The following is a 16577-nucleotide window of genomic DNA, read 5'->3' as shown; positions in this document are numbered from 1 at the left end:
GAACAAAGAGCCTGGTAGCTTGGAGTGCATTTTGACTGGAAGTTCTGAGTACATGGGCAGGGCAAACTTTGCTTTAGGATGATTGAGTAAGGTACTTGTTGTCAGGCTGTGGTCCCCTTTGGCCAGAAAAAGTGAGGGTCGGTGTTACTCTACGATGCCTAGAATGGGGACCTCAGTTCTCAAACACTTTGTTCAGTTTCTTTACAGAAAAATCCTTCAGGGTGCATTGTGTGAGGTGTGTAAGAGATTAAGGGACTGATTCTTATTCATAAATATAGATCTTTGTTTAATCCCATTTGTTCAGCCCTGGTTCTCACTTCTGCCCTCTATCATATGTGCTGACATCAAGCCAGAGCCTTTCTTGGATCATTCTAGGCAGAGAATTCCTACCCTCAGTCCAGCCCTCTCATGGCATATCCTGACCTAGACCTATGTCGTCCAGTTTAGTAGTTTCTAGCCACCTGTTGCTATTGAACATTTGAAATAGGCTAATTTGAATTGAGATGTGCTATACGTGTAAAATACACACCGGATTCTGAAGATTTAGTACAAAAAAAGAAAGTAAGTAAAACATATTCATAATAATGATTATATGTTGCAATGATAATATTTTGCATATATTGAGTTAAATAGAATAGAGTATTAAAATTAATTTTATCTACTTTTTAATGAGACTATTAGAAATTTTTAACCTTTATTGTTGAAAGTATTACAGATGTCCCCTTTTTGCCCCCATTGACCTCTTCTAGCCTGCCCCCTACAGAAGTTTAAATAACGTGTGTGCTCCTCATATTCCTATTAGACAATCCTGCTCTAGGCCATGGCTTCCTTCCTCATCTGTCACCGTGTTTCCGTCCGCTTTCTAAATTTGTCAGAATCGCTGTGTACTCCTCCCATTTGTTTTGCTGATACGGATTTACTTCCTACTGTCATGTCTTAGGTGGGAAGGATGGGAGGGGATCCGCCATCGTGCATGTGAAGCTGCTTCTAACTTGTGACCTGTCAGAGCAGTCACTTGCTGTTACCACGTAATTTAGTTGATCTGTAGTTCTTCTTAGAGGCAAAATCAGGGAGATTTTAAGTACTTGCCCTTAGTTTGACTCTGAATCCCTTGTATATTCATGTAAGTGCCCACCCCCTTATTCCCACAGGGATCCTGAAGAGTGCTTTGGGAATTCCGTTTCAGTCTTCTTTCCTGTCTGATAGAGTCACTGGCCTATTTCTTTTTCTAACAAAATTATATTGATATATTCTGAGACAGGCACCATTCTGGGGGTTGTTGGAAAAATTAAGAGAGCACTTATGAAAACACTAGCATAATGCCTGGTTGAACATAGGGAATCAATATAAGCTATGTAACTTAAGGCAAGTTAAGGATACTGAGGCTCATAGAGATTAAGTAACTTGCCCTAAATAATAGCATTAGTAAGTGGCAGAGCTGGGATTTTAAAACTGGCCTATTTGACCCCAGAGGTTATTTTCTCAACCAAATTCTCTAAGTTGTTTTACTTAACCTTACCCCAGGAAGAATGGTAGCATCCCCACTTCATTTTATCTATCTATATATATAAAAGCCTAAATGACAGAATGACCTATCACTATGATGTGCACTGACCACCAGGGAGCAGGTGTGCTCCCACAGCGGGAGTGCTGCTCAGCTGACGGACCTGGTCTGGGCAGCCTACCAGCCCAGTGGCAGCCACTCACTCCCTCAGTAGTCCTGCAGATCCAATATCCAGAGAATGGGCCAGGCTCTGACGGACCACCGGCCTCCTGGGAGTCGGCTTGGGGCACCGTGGCCACTTCCCCTCTTCAGATGCTCCACTAGGAAGAAACGATATAAAAGTATAAATGTCCCCCAGGTGGCTCCCTACAACCAGTGCAAATGTCAGTGGGATAGATCTGGATCCCTGACTGCAAGGGCGTCCCACCACCCGCCCGGGAGGGCCAATCGCATCCCGTCCCCGTCCCCCCCACCCCCCGCACCAGCATCCCTCAGGATGGGCGCCAGATGCAGGGCGCACAGCTGGCAAGTGCAGCTGCGGTGGTGGAGCTTCTCCCAACTAGGACTGACTGGACACAAACCCACAGCAGGTGCAGCGGGACTGGGATGAGTGGGAGCAGCAGGGAGCATTGGACTGCCAGTTTTGGCCCAATCCCTGCAGGCCATGCCGAAGGATCCCACCCGTGCACGAATTCATGCACCGGGCCTCTAGTTTTTAAATATAATAAATACTCATAGTATTTATTGATCTCAGAGGGAGGTAGAGAGAGAGAGAGAGAGAGAGAACATCAATGATGAGAATCTTCGATCAGCTGCCTCCTGCATGCCCCCTACTGGGGATCAAGCCTGAAACCCAGGCATATGCCCTGACTGGTAATGCCGTGACCTCCTGTTTCATGGGTCAACACCCAGAGTCACACCGACTGAGCAGCATCCCCATTTTATAGAACAGAAAGCAAAAACCCAAAGAAGCACATTGCCCAAGGACACTCATTTCCCTTGGAACCTCAGAAAACAGGAAGTTACTGTTGATAAGAAAATGTAGCATTCTCATTGACCCCGACTTCTGGGGGCAGCCCAGGAACCCTTCTGGGTCTGGGTCTGAGGACCTGGGGAAATTGAGAGGGCCCAAGCTAAAAAAAAGAAATGCGTGTAAAGAGCACCTACATGATGTTCCATGTACTGTGCTAGGCATTTACCCACTTTTTATAACTATATACCCTTCTTGGCTATGGGTTCGTCTAGTTTTCTCCTCAAGTGATAGAAGCCAGATACTCAAAACACCCCTTGAGTAATTAGCTCCAGCCTTAACCTAAGCACTGCTCAGGGGAAGAGATTTGTACTTTTCAAGGGTCCATTTCAGTGCATGGCACACAAATATTGTTCCTGAGCTGCCCTAAGAGCTGTCTAACATATGTACTCAGCAACTTATACCTCCGTGCCATGTACATTTAAAATGAATTACTCATGGTATTTATTGAGTATCTCTCCTGATCTTTGGTATCAGACTATTCTGGGATAAATCCCAGCTCTGTTACTTCCTTACTAATTGTGAACTTTGGGGAATCCACGTTACCTCTCTGAGCCACAGCTTCTTCATCTGAAAGGGCACGAAACAACGGGACCTAATGCACAGTGTTCTTAGGAGGAAAAGAGAAGCGAATGCGCGTAAAGGACTTAAGACAGTGTCTGGAGCATAGGTGGTGCCCAGTTACTGTGGGCTGTTAGGAATGCTGTTAGTTGTCAATAGACTGTGAAGGCAGGGACTCATCTCTTGCTTCCTGCTATACCCCTGATGCTCGGCACACACTCAATGCTAATACATGTGTTGAACGACTGATCATTGGATGGGAGGATGGAGGGTTAGAAGGACGAGTGAATTCTCCCTTCAGAATAGCCAAGAGAGCTAAGGCCCAGGGAGGAAAGAAGGACTCTCAGTGGCTGAGGGCTGGGATCCTGGCCCACGGGCAGGCCTGCCCTCACCACTGTCTTCCCCCGCAGGTTTGGGATGTACATTCCGTTCCTGCAGCTGAACTGTGACATCCGCAAGACAAATCTCTTCAGCCACATGGCTTCCATGGGTCCCCGGGAGGCTGTCAGTGGCCTGGCACGGAGCCGGGACTACCTGCTGACTCTGCGGGAGACGTGGAAGCAGCACACGCGGCAGCTGTACGGCCCAGACTCCATGCCCACCCATGCCTGCTGCCTGTCGCCCAGCCTCATCCGCAGCGAGGTGGAGTTCCTCAAGATGGACTTCAACTGGCGCATGAAGGAAGTGCTGGTCAGCTCCATGCTGAGCGCCTATTACGTGGCCTTCGTGCCTGTCTGGTTCGTGAAGGTGTGTAGCTCAACCCAGGGAGGCAGAGGGCCTGCCCAGGGCCTCACCCTGCTGCCTCCCCCCAGACCTCCTGCTTGCATAAATAACTACTATTTTTTTTGAGATTCTGTATGTTCTCTCAAGGGCTAGAGTGACTGCTGCCTCTATTTTTAGAGCGGAAAGAACAAGGCTCATTGAAAGGAAGTGGTCTGCACAGGGTCACCCAGCCAGTGAGGAGGACATGCATTGTTGTTCATAATACTTGATAACAGAGAGCGGTGACTTGTATTTTAATTTGGCTGTTTTGGTACAGGCATGTCACAGTGTCCTGCTTTACCGTTAAATAGGAAAGCAGGATTCATCCAGATCGGAGTGACAGCAAAAGCCTGTGCTCTCTCTCTAGCTTGTGTGGCCTTCTGGGAAAGTATTTTCCCAGCCGACTGTAGGCTGGAAACATGTATCCAAGAATGGACCCTACTGAATAATTTGAGGTCGAGGTTTTAAAGTTTGTTGAGCACCTACAATGTGATAGAGCTTTCATGGGTATTACAGTCCTCCAAATGCCTCTCAGAGGTGGTTGGTGGTTACTCTTATCTTCATTTAACAGATGAGGAAACTGGAGCATAGAGCAGTGAAGTGACTTGCCCAAGGTCACACAGTTAATAAGCAGCAGAGCCAAGATTTGAACTCATGTCAGTTGGACGCCAGAGTCTGTGCCTGAACTTGGGAGCCAGTGTTCTGGCTCAGAGTGGTGGGCAGTGGGAGCAGTTTTTCTTTGTAAAAGACTAAGCAGTGGGCCCAGGGTCTAAGCCAGTGATGGCGAACCTATGACACACGTGTCAGAGGTGACATGCGAACTCATTTTTTTTGGTTGATTTTTCTTTGTTAAATGGCATTTAAATATATAAAATAAATATCAAAAATATAAATCTTTGTTTTACTATGGTTGCAGATATCAAAAAATTTCTATATGTGACATGGCACCAGAGTTAAGCTAGGGTTTTTCAAAATGCTGACACGCCAAGCTCAAAAGGTTCGCCATCACTGGTCTAAGCCCATGATTAAGCCTTCTTTGTTAGGTGTTAGATCCTTGGTTTCACGTCACCCTGAGTTCTCTCCAGGTTTGATCTTCAAGGTACATAGAATCAGGGAAGGGGGAAGGAGTGAGGGCATTACGGGCATCCCAGGCCTTTCCCACCTCTTCCTGCCCCCAGAACACTCATTACTACGACAAGCGCTGGTCCTGCGAGCTCTTCCTCCTGGTGTCCATCAGCACCTCAGTGATCCTCATGCAGCACCTGCTGCCTGCCAGCTACTGCGACCTACTGCACAAGGCCGCTGCCCACCTTGGCTGCTGGCAGAAAGTGGACCCAGCGCTGTGCTCCAACGTGCTGCAGCACCCGTGAGTTGCCCTACCCTTCTCTGCCCAACCCTAACCCTCCTGGTCAGTGTCTGGAGTCACTCACCTCTTTGCTCATCAATGCATTCATTCAGTCAGCAAAAGGTTATTGAGCATATCTTGTTTGCTAGACCTTGTGGCCAGAATGGGGTATGGCAGGGCCCGAGACGGACCTGTTCCCTGTCCCTAGGTAACTTGTAGTGTACTAGAGATGGGAGGGGGCAGGCAGTAAATTCATAGACTTGTGGACTTTCTCATTCACTGACTACTATTTATTCACCCATTGACTGACTTGCTCATGCATTCATTCCTCGCTTCACTCCCTCTATCAACTGCTTACTCATCCATTCAGTCATGAGGTCACCTACTCTTCCAGCAGACATTTATTTCTACCTCATCCATACCAGGCTTGGTGCTATATATTGGCCAAAGAAGCTTGGCTTTGACCTATAGGCAAAGGAGAGCTATGAAGGATTTTCAGTAGTGGAGGGACCAGTTCCAAGACGTATCTTAGAGACGTCAAACTGATAACAAGATATGGTGTTATGATGTTGGTGCTGATGGTGAATCTTGGACAGGGAAGAAAAAAAACAGGGAGGAAATTACTGAAACAAGATCCTTAAGGAGTTCAGTCTGGTGGGGGTGATAGCTGTGTACATAAATAGGATGAGTGGTGTGACAGAGGCCCAGCTCTAGGATATTATTGCACCCAGAACAGAGGCAGAGGTTACCCTGCTTGGGAACCCTGAGGGGCTAGGCTGTCTTTCCCCAGCCTGGCTCATTCTTCACGGTGCCTAGCATTTCACCACAGTGCGTTTCACCCAGGTTATATGGGTTTTCCTGCCTGTATTGCCCCAATGGACTGAAAGCTTCTCAAGGCGGAGGCCACTTCTGTATCACATCTGAGTCATGGGCCAAGCACAAGGCCTGGCAGAGAAGAGGCACTAGGACAGGTGTGTAGCGGTAGGCCCACCTAGAAGCAGAGATGCAAAGGGAGGCCACAGAGCCCAAGCCTCCTGGTGTTGGCACTCTGTGCCAGCCAGGGCCTTTCCAGCCTCTGCCCTGGTGGTCCAGGAAAGGGGATGGGCATTGCCAAATGGGCCAAAAGGGGGCTCTGAAGGGAGGGAGGAGTAGAAAGATAGAACATAGCAGAATATGAGGCTAAATCTGTCCGTAGCTCACCACAATCTGCAGATAACATCCGGGATCTTTCACACGGCTTCCCAGCTGATGAGCTGGGTCCTGCCAGCCTTTTCTACCTTATCTCTTACCATGCCCCAACTCATACTCTGCTCTAGCCAGACCAAACCTCTGCGAATCCTTAAACTCTGTATGCATTTTTATATCGAGGTTTTTGCACATGCTGCATGTTTTGCCAGCCACATCCTTCCCGACTTTCTTTTCCTGATTAATTCCTCTCCATTCTTTGGCACTTGAATTCCTCCAGAAACACTTTCCTGTCCATCCAAGTGCTCCCCTATGCTCCTACAATCCCATAATACCATGATCATTGCACCTAGCACTTTCTGCTCTGTTTGCTTAGTGACTTGCCTGTCATTCCAGGACTGAAGCTCCTGGAGATCAGGGTCCTTCCCTATCAAGCTCTCAGCCATCTCCTCATTCCTAGTTGAGCACCTGGCTTATAATAGGTCCACAGTACATTTTTTGTGTATAGTCCTTTTTTTAAAAAATTTAAACATATTTTTATTGACTTGAGAGAAGAAGGAAGAGGGAGAGAGAGAGAGAAACATCAATGATGAGAGAGAATCATTAATTAGCTGCCTCCTGCACGTCCCACACTGGAGACCGAGCCTGCAACCCGGACCTGTGCCCCAACCGGAAACGAACTGTGACCTCCTAGTTCATAGGTTGTCGTTCAACCACTGAGCCATGCTGGCTGGGCAGTCTTTTTTTTTTTTTTTTTAATATATTTTTATTGATTTCAGAGAGGAAGGAAGAGGGAGAGAGAGATAGAAACATCAATGATGAGAGAAGCAGGAAGGTGATGTAATAACAGGAGAGCTAATTTTAGGTATTTCCCAAATCGAAAGGAAGGCAATGCACACACGCAGAACAAGGACAGCCGTGCCAACGTCGATCGGCTGCCTTTTGCACACGCCCTCCTCGGGATCGAGCCTGCAACCCTGGCATGTGCCCTGACCAGGAGTCCATCCATGATCTCCTGGTTCATACATCAATGCTCAACCTCTGAGCAGGGCTATCCTCTTTTTTTTTTTTTTTTAAGGAAAAATTTATATACAATTAAATGTACAAATCTTTAAGATTTTTAAAATTGATTTTTTGAGAGAAAGGGGGAGGGAGGGAGGAAGAGAGAGAGAGAGAGAGAGAAATAAGGAAGGGAGGGAGAGAGGGAGGGAGGGAGGGAGGGAGGGAGGAAGGAAGGAAGGAAGGAAGGAAGGAAGGAAGGAAGGAAGGAAGGAAGGAAGGAAGGAAGGGAAGAAAAGAAGAGAAAGAAAAGAAACATCTACGTGAATGCAAAACATCAATCGGCTGCCTCCTGCATGCCTCCCACCAGGGATTGAGTCCCCAACCTGGGCAAGTGCTCTGACTGGGAATCAAACCAGCAGCCAACCTTTCAGTGCCTGGGATGATGCCCAACCAACTGAGCCACACCAGCCAGAGCTGAAAAGTATAAATCTTAAAATGTATAGTTTTTTGAGTTTTGATAAAGGCATGTACACCCATGTAATCTAGCCTCCATCAAGCTACAGAACATTTCCAGCCCCTCAGAAAATTTCCTCGTGATCCTTCCCAATGACCACCCCAACTATCTTTTCACTTTCTTTCACCATAGGTTAGTTTTCTGTTCTGCAACTTCATATAAATGAAATCTTGAGTCCAGATTCTTTAATTCAGCATATTGTCCGTGAGATTCATTCGCGTTATCACATGTAACACAATAACTTTTTTAAATGAATGAATCAGCAAGGCAGGAGCATGAGATTGAGCTTCCTGCAGACAGTGATTCTCAGTCCTCTGGCCCGGCACCTTGGAGTTCCTGAGAGGTTTCACCGAACGTCGGAAGAAAGCGCACTGGTTCCACCACCTCGTTCACATGGTCACTGGGGCCTCTATGTGCCGGCCCTTGTGTGCTGCGAGGACAGAGGTGCATTGGACACCATCCCTTCCCTTAAGGTCTCCCAACCTTTGAGACATACAGAGAAATAAATAAGTGGCAAAACATTGGGGAAAGTAGATCAGTAGTAGGGGCTTGGGGGAGAGTGAAAGGATGCTGAATTCTGTGAGGAGTTGGAGGAAAGCTTTCTGGAGGAGTCTGGGTTTTAAGATGACAAAGAGCTTGGCCGGTGTGGTTCCGTTGGTTGTAGCCGTCCCAGAAGGTGGCAGGTTTCATTCCGGTCAGGGCACATGCCCAGGTTGCAGGTTCGATCCCCAGTTGGGGCACGTGTGGGAGGCAACTAATCAATGTTTCTCCCTCCCTCCCTCCTTCTCTTCCTCCCTCCCTTCCTCTCTCCCTCCCACTCCCCTCCCTTTTCTCTCTCAGATCAATTTTTTTTAAAAGATGACAAAGAGCTTGCCAGAAGGATAAGGCATCAGGAAGGGCAGTCCAATTGGAGGGGGCAGCTTGTACAGAGACATGAAGCAGTAAGGCAGGGGTCCTCAAACTTTTTAAACAGGGGGCCAGCTCACTGTCCCTCAGACCATTGGAGGGCCGGACTATAGTTTAAAAAAAAACTATGAACAAATTCCTATGCACACTGCCCATATCTTATTTTGAAGTAAAAAAACAAAACGGGAACAAATACAATCTTTGTATTTGCATGTGGCCCGCGGGCCGTAGTAAGGTATGCTGGAGGAACTAGAAACTGAGCTACATGGTGGCAGTCATGGAAGGCCACGCAGGGCCTCAGAGGACTTGAGCCAAGAGCACTGGACAGCCTTCAGAGGGTTTTGAGCAGGAAACAGTCAGGCTCAGTTTGGTATTTTACAGAGACCACTTAGGCAACTTGTGATGGACCAATTGGAGGCTACAGGTAAGACCAGATGAAGAAGATTCACCTAGAGAGGGAAAAAGATTTTCTTGGCACTCCCTCGGCGTTAACGTCAGCCCCAGACCTTGCGACTGCCGGCACAGTGAATTTCTCATGGTTCTTACCCCATTTTACAGGGGAGACAGCTGACACCCAGAAAGGGAAAGTCGCTGTGCTGAGTCGTAGAAATGAGTAGAGCCCTGGTGGTTTCTCCTCATGCCCAGTCTTCTGGTCACCCCGTTGTGGGTGAGCTGGGCATAAAGCGCACTATTGGGCTCTGCCTCCAGGTGGACTGAAGAGTGCATGTGGCCGCAGGGCGTGCTGGTGAAGCACAGCAAGAATGTCTACAAGGCAGTGGGTCACTACAACGTGGCCATCCCCTCTGACGTCTCCCACTTCCGGTTCCACGTGAGTCTCCTCCCGGGAAGGAGGGCTGGGGCCTGATCTAGAGGGCAGGGGGCCCAGAGGGGCAGGAAGGTGATATCATAACAAGAGAGTTACTTTTAGGTATTTCCCAAATCCAAAGGCAGACAGTGTACACATGCAGAACAAGGACAGCCATGTCAACCACTTCATAACTGCATCTTGCCTGGTAGCAGATCATTGAAACACTGGGTGAAGGTGGGAAAGATGATACAATAAAAGGAAAGGTTCTTAGTGATAAAAATAATAACTATCATCATTCCTATTGTGTGCCAGGCAAGCACTTCCCATGCACTCTTCCGTCAGTCTTTACCAGAACTTTGTGTGTATGGGAGAAATGCCAGGGCTCTCCCCGTTTTTAGATACTAAAATCAGCTTAGGGAGTTTAAGTTGTTCAAGGGTGCCTTCCTAGGAAATTTGAAAACTGGAGGTAATGATACTATGGAAAAGGGATGCTCAAAATCATCTAGGCTAGTGGTCTGCATTTTATTGATTTATTTTGCTATCAAAATCCTTTGTCCAATACAGTCATAGACTGAAGTCCAATATATAGGACCTCATGGCTCTGCTCTGTTTGCAAGGATTGGGACTCCTTGCACTCCCACTCACCGCTGCTATAGTCCCTAAAACAACCTCCTCGGAACCTGGGGCTCCAAGGAACACAGTCTGAGAAATCATAGATCTGGGTAATCTCTTCATTTCACTGGAGAGAAACCTAAGGCCCAGACAGGGAAGGGACTTGCCCGAGGTTCCAGAAGCCTCTCAGCTGCAGAGCTGAACCTGGCATGCTGGTCTCTTGGACTCCCATTTCCTACGACTTCTCCTATCCTGTAAGCAGCTCTTGAAGTTTAGGTACCTTGCCTCTTGCAGAATCTGGATCCCTAGACATTGATCACTCTTTTGAATTGATCAGAAATTTTTTGCTACACTCTACCTTGCCTGGTAAACACCAAGTAAGAGTGAGGAGTCGCCAGGTCCCCTGGAAGCTTCTGGCCTAGCTGGCAAGTACTATACATTAAGTACTTGGTGACTTAGGCTGTAGAGTCTGTAACTCCGCCTATATAATAAAAGCCTAATATGCTAAGTATCCGGTCGTCTGGTCGACCATTCAACCAACCAAAGCGTAATATGCTAATGATATGGTAAGGCCACTCAACCACGTGCTATGACATGCACTGACCACCAGGGGGCAGATAGTCAACCGATTGAGCAACTACTACAGTTGCTATGAGGTGCACTGACCTCCAAGGGGCAGACATTCCAACTGGTAGGTTAGCTTGCTGCTGGGGTCCAGCTGATTGGGACTGAGCCAGACAGGCCAGACACGCCTTGATGCTCTCCCACAGTCCCTCGCTGGCTGGCCAACCTCCTGCATCCCTCCCTGGACCCCATCGTGCACCAGTGGGGTCCTTCGGCCTGGCCTGCACCGTCTTGCAATCCGGGGCCCCATTGGGGGATGTCAGAGAGCCGGTTTCATCCCGATCCCGCAGTCTAGGCCGAGAGACCCCACTGGAGCACGAATTCGTGCACCGGGCCTCTAATATATCATAAGATTCTAATTGGTTCAGGTCTTGCAGTACCCAGGAAGATCACATATAAAATCTGGTCTGATTTTAGACCAGAAAAAAGTTTGAGAGAGCAAGCAAGACTTCTCAAGAAAAGCTTCCTGGAGGAAGTACAAGTTGAAAAGGATCTTAAACAACATGTGGGGAGCAGTAGCCTTGACAGAAGGAACACCACAAGCAAAGGCAGAGAGGCAGCAAAGTCAGTGCCCAACCCTCTGAAGTTTTCCTTCCCAGCCCGCTGCATGGGGCCCCAAGAGCTTGTTCCCTTCGCTGGCCCACCCAGCCCCCCAAGAGGCAGGTTTCCGGAGAGTACATTCCAGCCCATCCTGCTCTTTCCTGGCCAGTTCTTTTTCAGCAAACCTCTGCGGATCCTCAACATCCTCCTGCTGCTGGAGGGTGCTGTCATTGTCTACCAGCTGTACTCCTTAATGTCTTCTGAAAAGTGGCACCAGACCATCTCACTGGCGCTCATCCTCTTCAGCAACTACTACGCCTTCTTCAAGCTGCTGCGGGACCGCCTGGTACTGGGCAAGGCCTACTCATACTCGGCTAGCCCCCAGAGGGACCTGGACCACCGGTTCTCCTGAGCCCAGGGCAACCCCAGGGACCGCATCCAGGCTTCAGCCAGCGGATCCCTGGGAAGGGGCTGTTGGGGGGGGGGGGGGGGGCGGCAAAAAAAAAACCCAAAAACTGACAAAAAAAATCCACCAGAGCTTTGTATTTTTGTTACATACTGTTTTTTTCTTTGATAATTGATATGATTATGAGGAAAAAAAAGTCCTATTTTTATACTCCTAATAAGCTTGTGTCCTGAGTTTCTTTCCCTTCTTGCCTGTCAGGCAGAGTGCAGTGGTGTGTGATTCTGGGCCAGGAAACCCCACGTGTGTCTTCTGGGGCCTGTGGGCTCTGCCTTCTCCAGTGGAGGGGAGACGAGGCACGAGAGGTCACAGTAACAATGAAACTGCTGCTAGCTGAGCGCTCACTGTGTACCAGGTGCTGCTTTATGTGTATTACAGGCCTTGTCTTAATCCCGCCTTTATGACAGCCTTAGGAGGTGGGTGCTGTCACTCTAGTCTGTAGATGAAGAGTGAGCTCAGAGCTATAGTGACTTGCCCAAGGTAACACAGCTAGGATAGAGCTGGGCCAAAAAACCCCTCCGAAATATGACACTACTACCCTAGCAGGATGTGAGGTCCTGATTCAGCGTGCAGTCATGGTGACCCTATTCTATGCCAGGTGGTGTGGGAGACAGCATGCCAAGACACAGAAACAAGTCATACTACACTGGGATGGTTATAACAGTTACAAGGTACACAGTAGCACAGAGGGAAGAATGTGTCATGTTCTCTGGACTTCTTGAAGGAGTGGATAGCCTGAGTTGCATCAGCTACTTCCTAGGTGGACAAGAAGGCAACGGCACTTCAAGCAGAGAAAAGGGCATGTGCAATAGCACAGATTTGGAACATCTGGTGTATTTGGGGAGGGTAAGCAGGATGTGGTTCCTAGTTCCTAAAGCAGGAAATATAAGGAAAGTGGGGCGGGAGTGGGATGGAGCTAAAAAGGTATGGAGGGCCTGGATCAGGGAGGATCAATGGCTCTAGACTAGAGAGATTCTGAGCAAGGGCAGCTGCTTGGAGGGCCACCTGGTTCCTGTGGGGCATAACGGGCTGGGAGGAGAGACGGTCCTAGCTGCACATCTAGTCTGCCTGTGTTCCCTGAGTCCTTTGGCCACAGGATAAACAGATGAGTCCACAGAGGTATATGGCAGGGAGACACTGCTACAAATGTTTTTGGTGCCTTTGTTGATGCAGGCATTGTGCTCGGCACTGAGACAGCTACAAAGATGAGGAAGAACAACATAAGAATGCTCAAACCTGTAGAGAATTTTTTTTTTAAGTTATATAGCATTTGCTTTATTTCATTTATGTAAAGGTCGAGAGTTGTGGAGGTTTTTTAAATATATTTTTATTGATTTCAGAGAGGAAGGGTGAGGGAGAGAGAAACATCAATGATGAGAGAATCACTGATTGGCTGCCTCCTGCATGCCCCCTACTGGGGATCCAGTCTGCAACCTGGGCATGTGGCCTTGATAGAATTGAACCCAGGACCCTTCAGTCCATAGGCTGATGCTCTATCCTCTGAGCCAAACCAGCTAGGGCTGGAGAGTTTTTATAAGAGTTTATTTGAGGCCTCGCGGCCCTCTTCCGGCTCCTGCGCCGCCTGCAGTTTCCAGGGTTTGCTGGGCTACTTTGTCCTGTGGAGTTGGGTGGGCACAGCCACAGTAACTTGTAGCAGGTTGGGGTTCCAGCTCCACCCCAACTATAGGGGTGAGAGCCGATTCCAGACGGACCTTGGGCATGTGAAGTTCGTCTTCAACATCTGTGGGGGTGCCTTGGCCTGAGTTCTAAGCGCAGGCCTGTACCGTCCAGGAGGCTTCAGAGCCACTGCACCCAGTGAACAGCTTCAGGTCACATTGAAAAACCACCCAAGCACCACCACAGTGACACACTCAAGAGGCAGACTCGGGGCAGCAGAGCCCTGCTGAAGTGTGTGCTGCTCAGTGGGGCGGGCCCCTGCACACCTGATCCTTCACAGTGGTTGGTGGTGGTAGCCAGTTTTTGCAGCAGATTGGCCTGGGGGTACGTCCCTCCCATTGATGTGCCAACAGCAATCAAGATTCAACTAAAACAGGAGGGTATACATAGCCCACGGGTGGGGAGGGGTGCAACTAGAGAGCCCAGCTTGGGTGGTCAGGGAGGCTGGGCCATTGGATCCTACAGGACATCTACTACAATAGGCTACTCTACCAAGCCTGGGAGACATAGCAGCTCTACCTAATACATAGAAACAAACACAGAGGCTGCCAAAATGAGGAGACAAACACGTCGTCCCAAATAAAAGAACAGAACAAAACTCCAGAAAGAGAACCAAACAAAACGGAGACAAGCAATGGACCAGATGCAGAGTTCAAAACACTGGTTATAAGGATGCTCAAGGAACTTAATGAGAACCTCAACAGCATAAAAAAGAAACAGGCCTGGCCCGTCCACCATGGGTCAGTGGTTGAGCATTGACCTATGAACCAGGAGGTCACGGTTCGATCCTGGTCAGGGCATGTACCCTGGTTGTGGGTTTGATCCCCAGTGTGGGGCGTGCAGGAGATGGCCGGTCCATGTCTCTCTCACATAGATGTTTCTCCCTTCCTCTTTCTCTAAAATGAATAAAAAACTTCTTTGTTTTTTTAAAGAAACAGTAAGAGCTCTAGCTGGTTTGGCTCAGTGGATAGAGCGTAGGCCTGCAGACTGAAGGGCTCCAGTCAAGGGCATATGCCTGGGTTGTGGGCTCGATCCTCAGTAGGGGGCATGCAGGAGGCAGCTGATCAATGATTCTCTCTCATTATTGATGTTTCTATCTCTCTCCCTCTCCCTCTCTGAAATCAATAAAAATAAAAATATTAAAAAAAAAAGAAACAGTCAGAAATGAAGGATACACTAATGAAATAAAGAATAATATACAGAGAATCAACAATTGAGTCCATGAAGCCAAGAAGCAAATCATTGACTTGGAATGTAAGGAAATAAAAAACACCCATTCTGCCCTAACCAGTTTGGCTCAGTGGATAGAGCGTCAGCCTGCGGACTGAAGGGTCCCGGGTTCGATTCTGGTCAAGGGCATGTACTTTGGTTGCGGGCACATCCCCAGTAGGAGGTGTGCAAGAGGCAGCTGATCGATGTTTCTCATCATTGATGTTTCTAACTCTCTATCCCTCTCCCTTCTTCTCTGTAAAAAAATCAATAAAACATATAAAAACAAAACAAAACAAAACAAAAACACCCATTCAGAAAAGAAAGAAGAAAAAGGAATCCAAAAAAATGAGGATAGTATAAGGAGCCTCTGGGACAACTTCAAGCATACCAACTTTCCCATCATAGGGGTGCAGGAAGAAGGGAGAGAGCAAGAAATTGAAAACCTATTTGAAAAAATAATAACAGCCTTAGCTGGTTTAGCCCAGTGGATAGCGTGTCGGCCTGTGAACTGAAGGGGCCCAGGTTTGATTCCAGTCAAGGGTCAAGGACACTACTTCAGTTGCAGGCTCCTCCCCGGTTAGGCCCTGGTTGGGGCATGTGCAGGAGGCAACCAATCGATGTGTTTCTCTCACATTGCTATTTTTCTCTCTTTCCCTCTCTCTTCCACTCTCTCTAAAAATCAATGGAAAAATATCTTCGGGAAAGGATTAAAAAAGAAAAGAAAAAATAATAACAGAAAACTTCCCTAAACAAGATGAACAGAGTCCCAAACAAGATGAACCCAGTGCGGCCCACACTAAGATACATCATAATTAAAATGCAAAATGTTAAAGACAGAATCTTTCTTTCTTCTTCTTTTTTTTAATATATTTTACTGATTTTTTACAGAGAGGAAGGGAGAGAGATAGAGAGTTAGAAACATTGATGAGAGAGAAACATCGATCAGCTGCCTCCTGCACACCCCCTACTGGAGATGTGCCCGCAACCAAGGTACATGCCCTTGACCGGAATCGAACCTGGGACCTTTTAGTCCGCAGGCCGACACTCTATCCACTGAGCCAAACTGGTTACGGCGACAGAATCTTAAAAGCAGCAAGAGAAAAGCAGTTAATTACCTTTACAGGAGCTCTTATAAGACTGTCGGCTCATATCTCAAAAGAAACTGCAGGCCAGAAGGGATAGGCAACAAATATTCAAAGTGATGACAAGCAAGGACCTACAACTAAGATTACTCTACCTTTCAAAGCTATCATTTAGAATTGAAGCACAGACAAAGAGCTTCCCAGACAAGAAATAGCTGCCCTGGTTGGTGTGACTTGGTTAGGTGTCACCCAGTGCACCCAAAATTTGCTAGTTTGATTCTCAGCCTGTGTGTCAGATTGAAATTTGGGGGCATTACCTAAGGAGGGACAGTAGGAAGTTATGCAGTAGTTAAGCAGAGGTATGACATGATAAGGTAGCTGCTTTTTTGTTGTTGTTAAACCTCACCCAAGGATATTTTTCTATTGATTCCCCGCCCCCCCTAGAAAGAATGGAAGGTGCCTCCCACACACCCTTGTCTGGAATCGAACCTGGGACTCTTCAGTCCACAGCTCTATCCACCGAGCCAAACCAGCTAGGACAAGGTATCTGCTTTAAAGGAGATGATAGACCCTAGCAGGTTTGGCTCGGTGGATAGAGCATATGCCTGGGTTGAGGGCTCCATCCCCAGTGGGAGGCGTGCCAGCGGGGGGGGGGCATGCAGGAGGTAGCCAATAAATGATTCTTTCTCATTATTAATGTTTCTATCTCTTTCTCCTTCTTCCTTCCTCTCTGAAATCAATAAAAATATA

General features: G+C 47.8%; 1 protein-coding gene across 7 annotated transcripts in view; it reads left to right on the top strand.

The window, feature by feature from the left end:
• The window catches only part of TMEM39B (transmembrane protein 39B), a 23469-nt gene extending 8657 nt beyond the window's left edge, over positions 1-14812 (top strand). For all 7 annotated transcript variants that reach the window (XM_059690380.1, XM_059690382.1, XM_059690381.1 and 4 more), the window contains 4 exons: positions 3506-3842; positions 5036-5223; positions 9518-9638; positions 11563-14812. In XM_059690380.1, coding sequence (XP_059546363.1) covers positions 3506-3842; positions 5036-5223; positions 9518-9638; positions 11563-11805 — 889 coding nt within the window. In that variant the 3' untranslated portion in view covers positions 11806-14812. The remainder of the gene's footprint in view (positions 1-3505; positions 3843-5035; positions 5224-9517; positions 9639-11562) is intronic.
• Positions 14813-16577: the final 1765 nt, after the last annotated feature.

This window comes from Myotis daubentonii, chromosome 3 (assembly GCF_963259705.1).
Source record: "Myotis daubentonii chromosome 3, mMyoDau2.1, whole genome shotgun sequence".
NCBI lineage: Eukaryota > Metazoa > Chordata > Mammalia > Chiroptera > Vespertilionidae > Myotis > Myotis daubentonii.
Note: the sequence above shows the minus strand (reverse complement) of the source record. Positions and strands in the feature narration are given on the sequence as shown.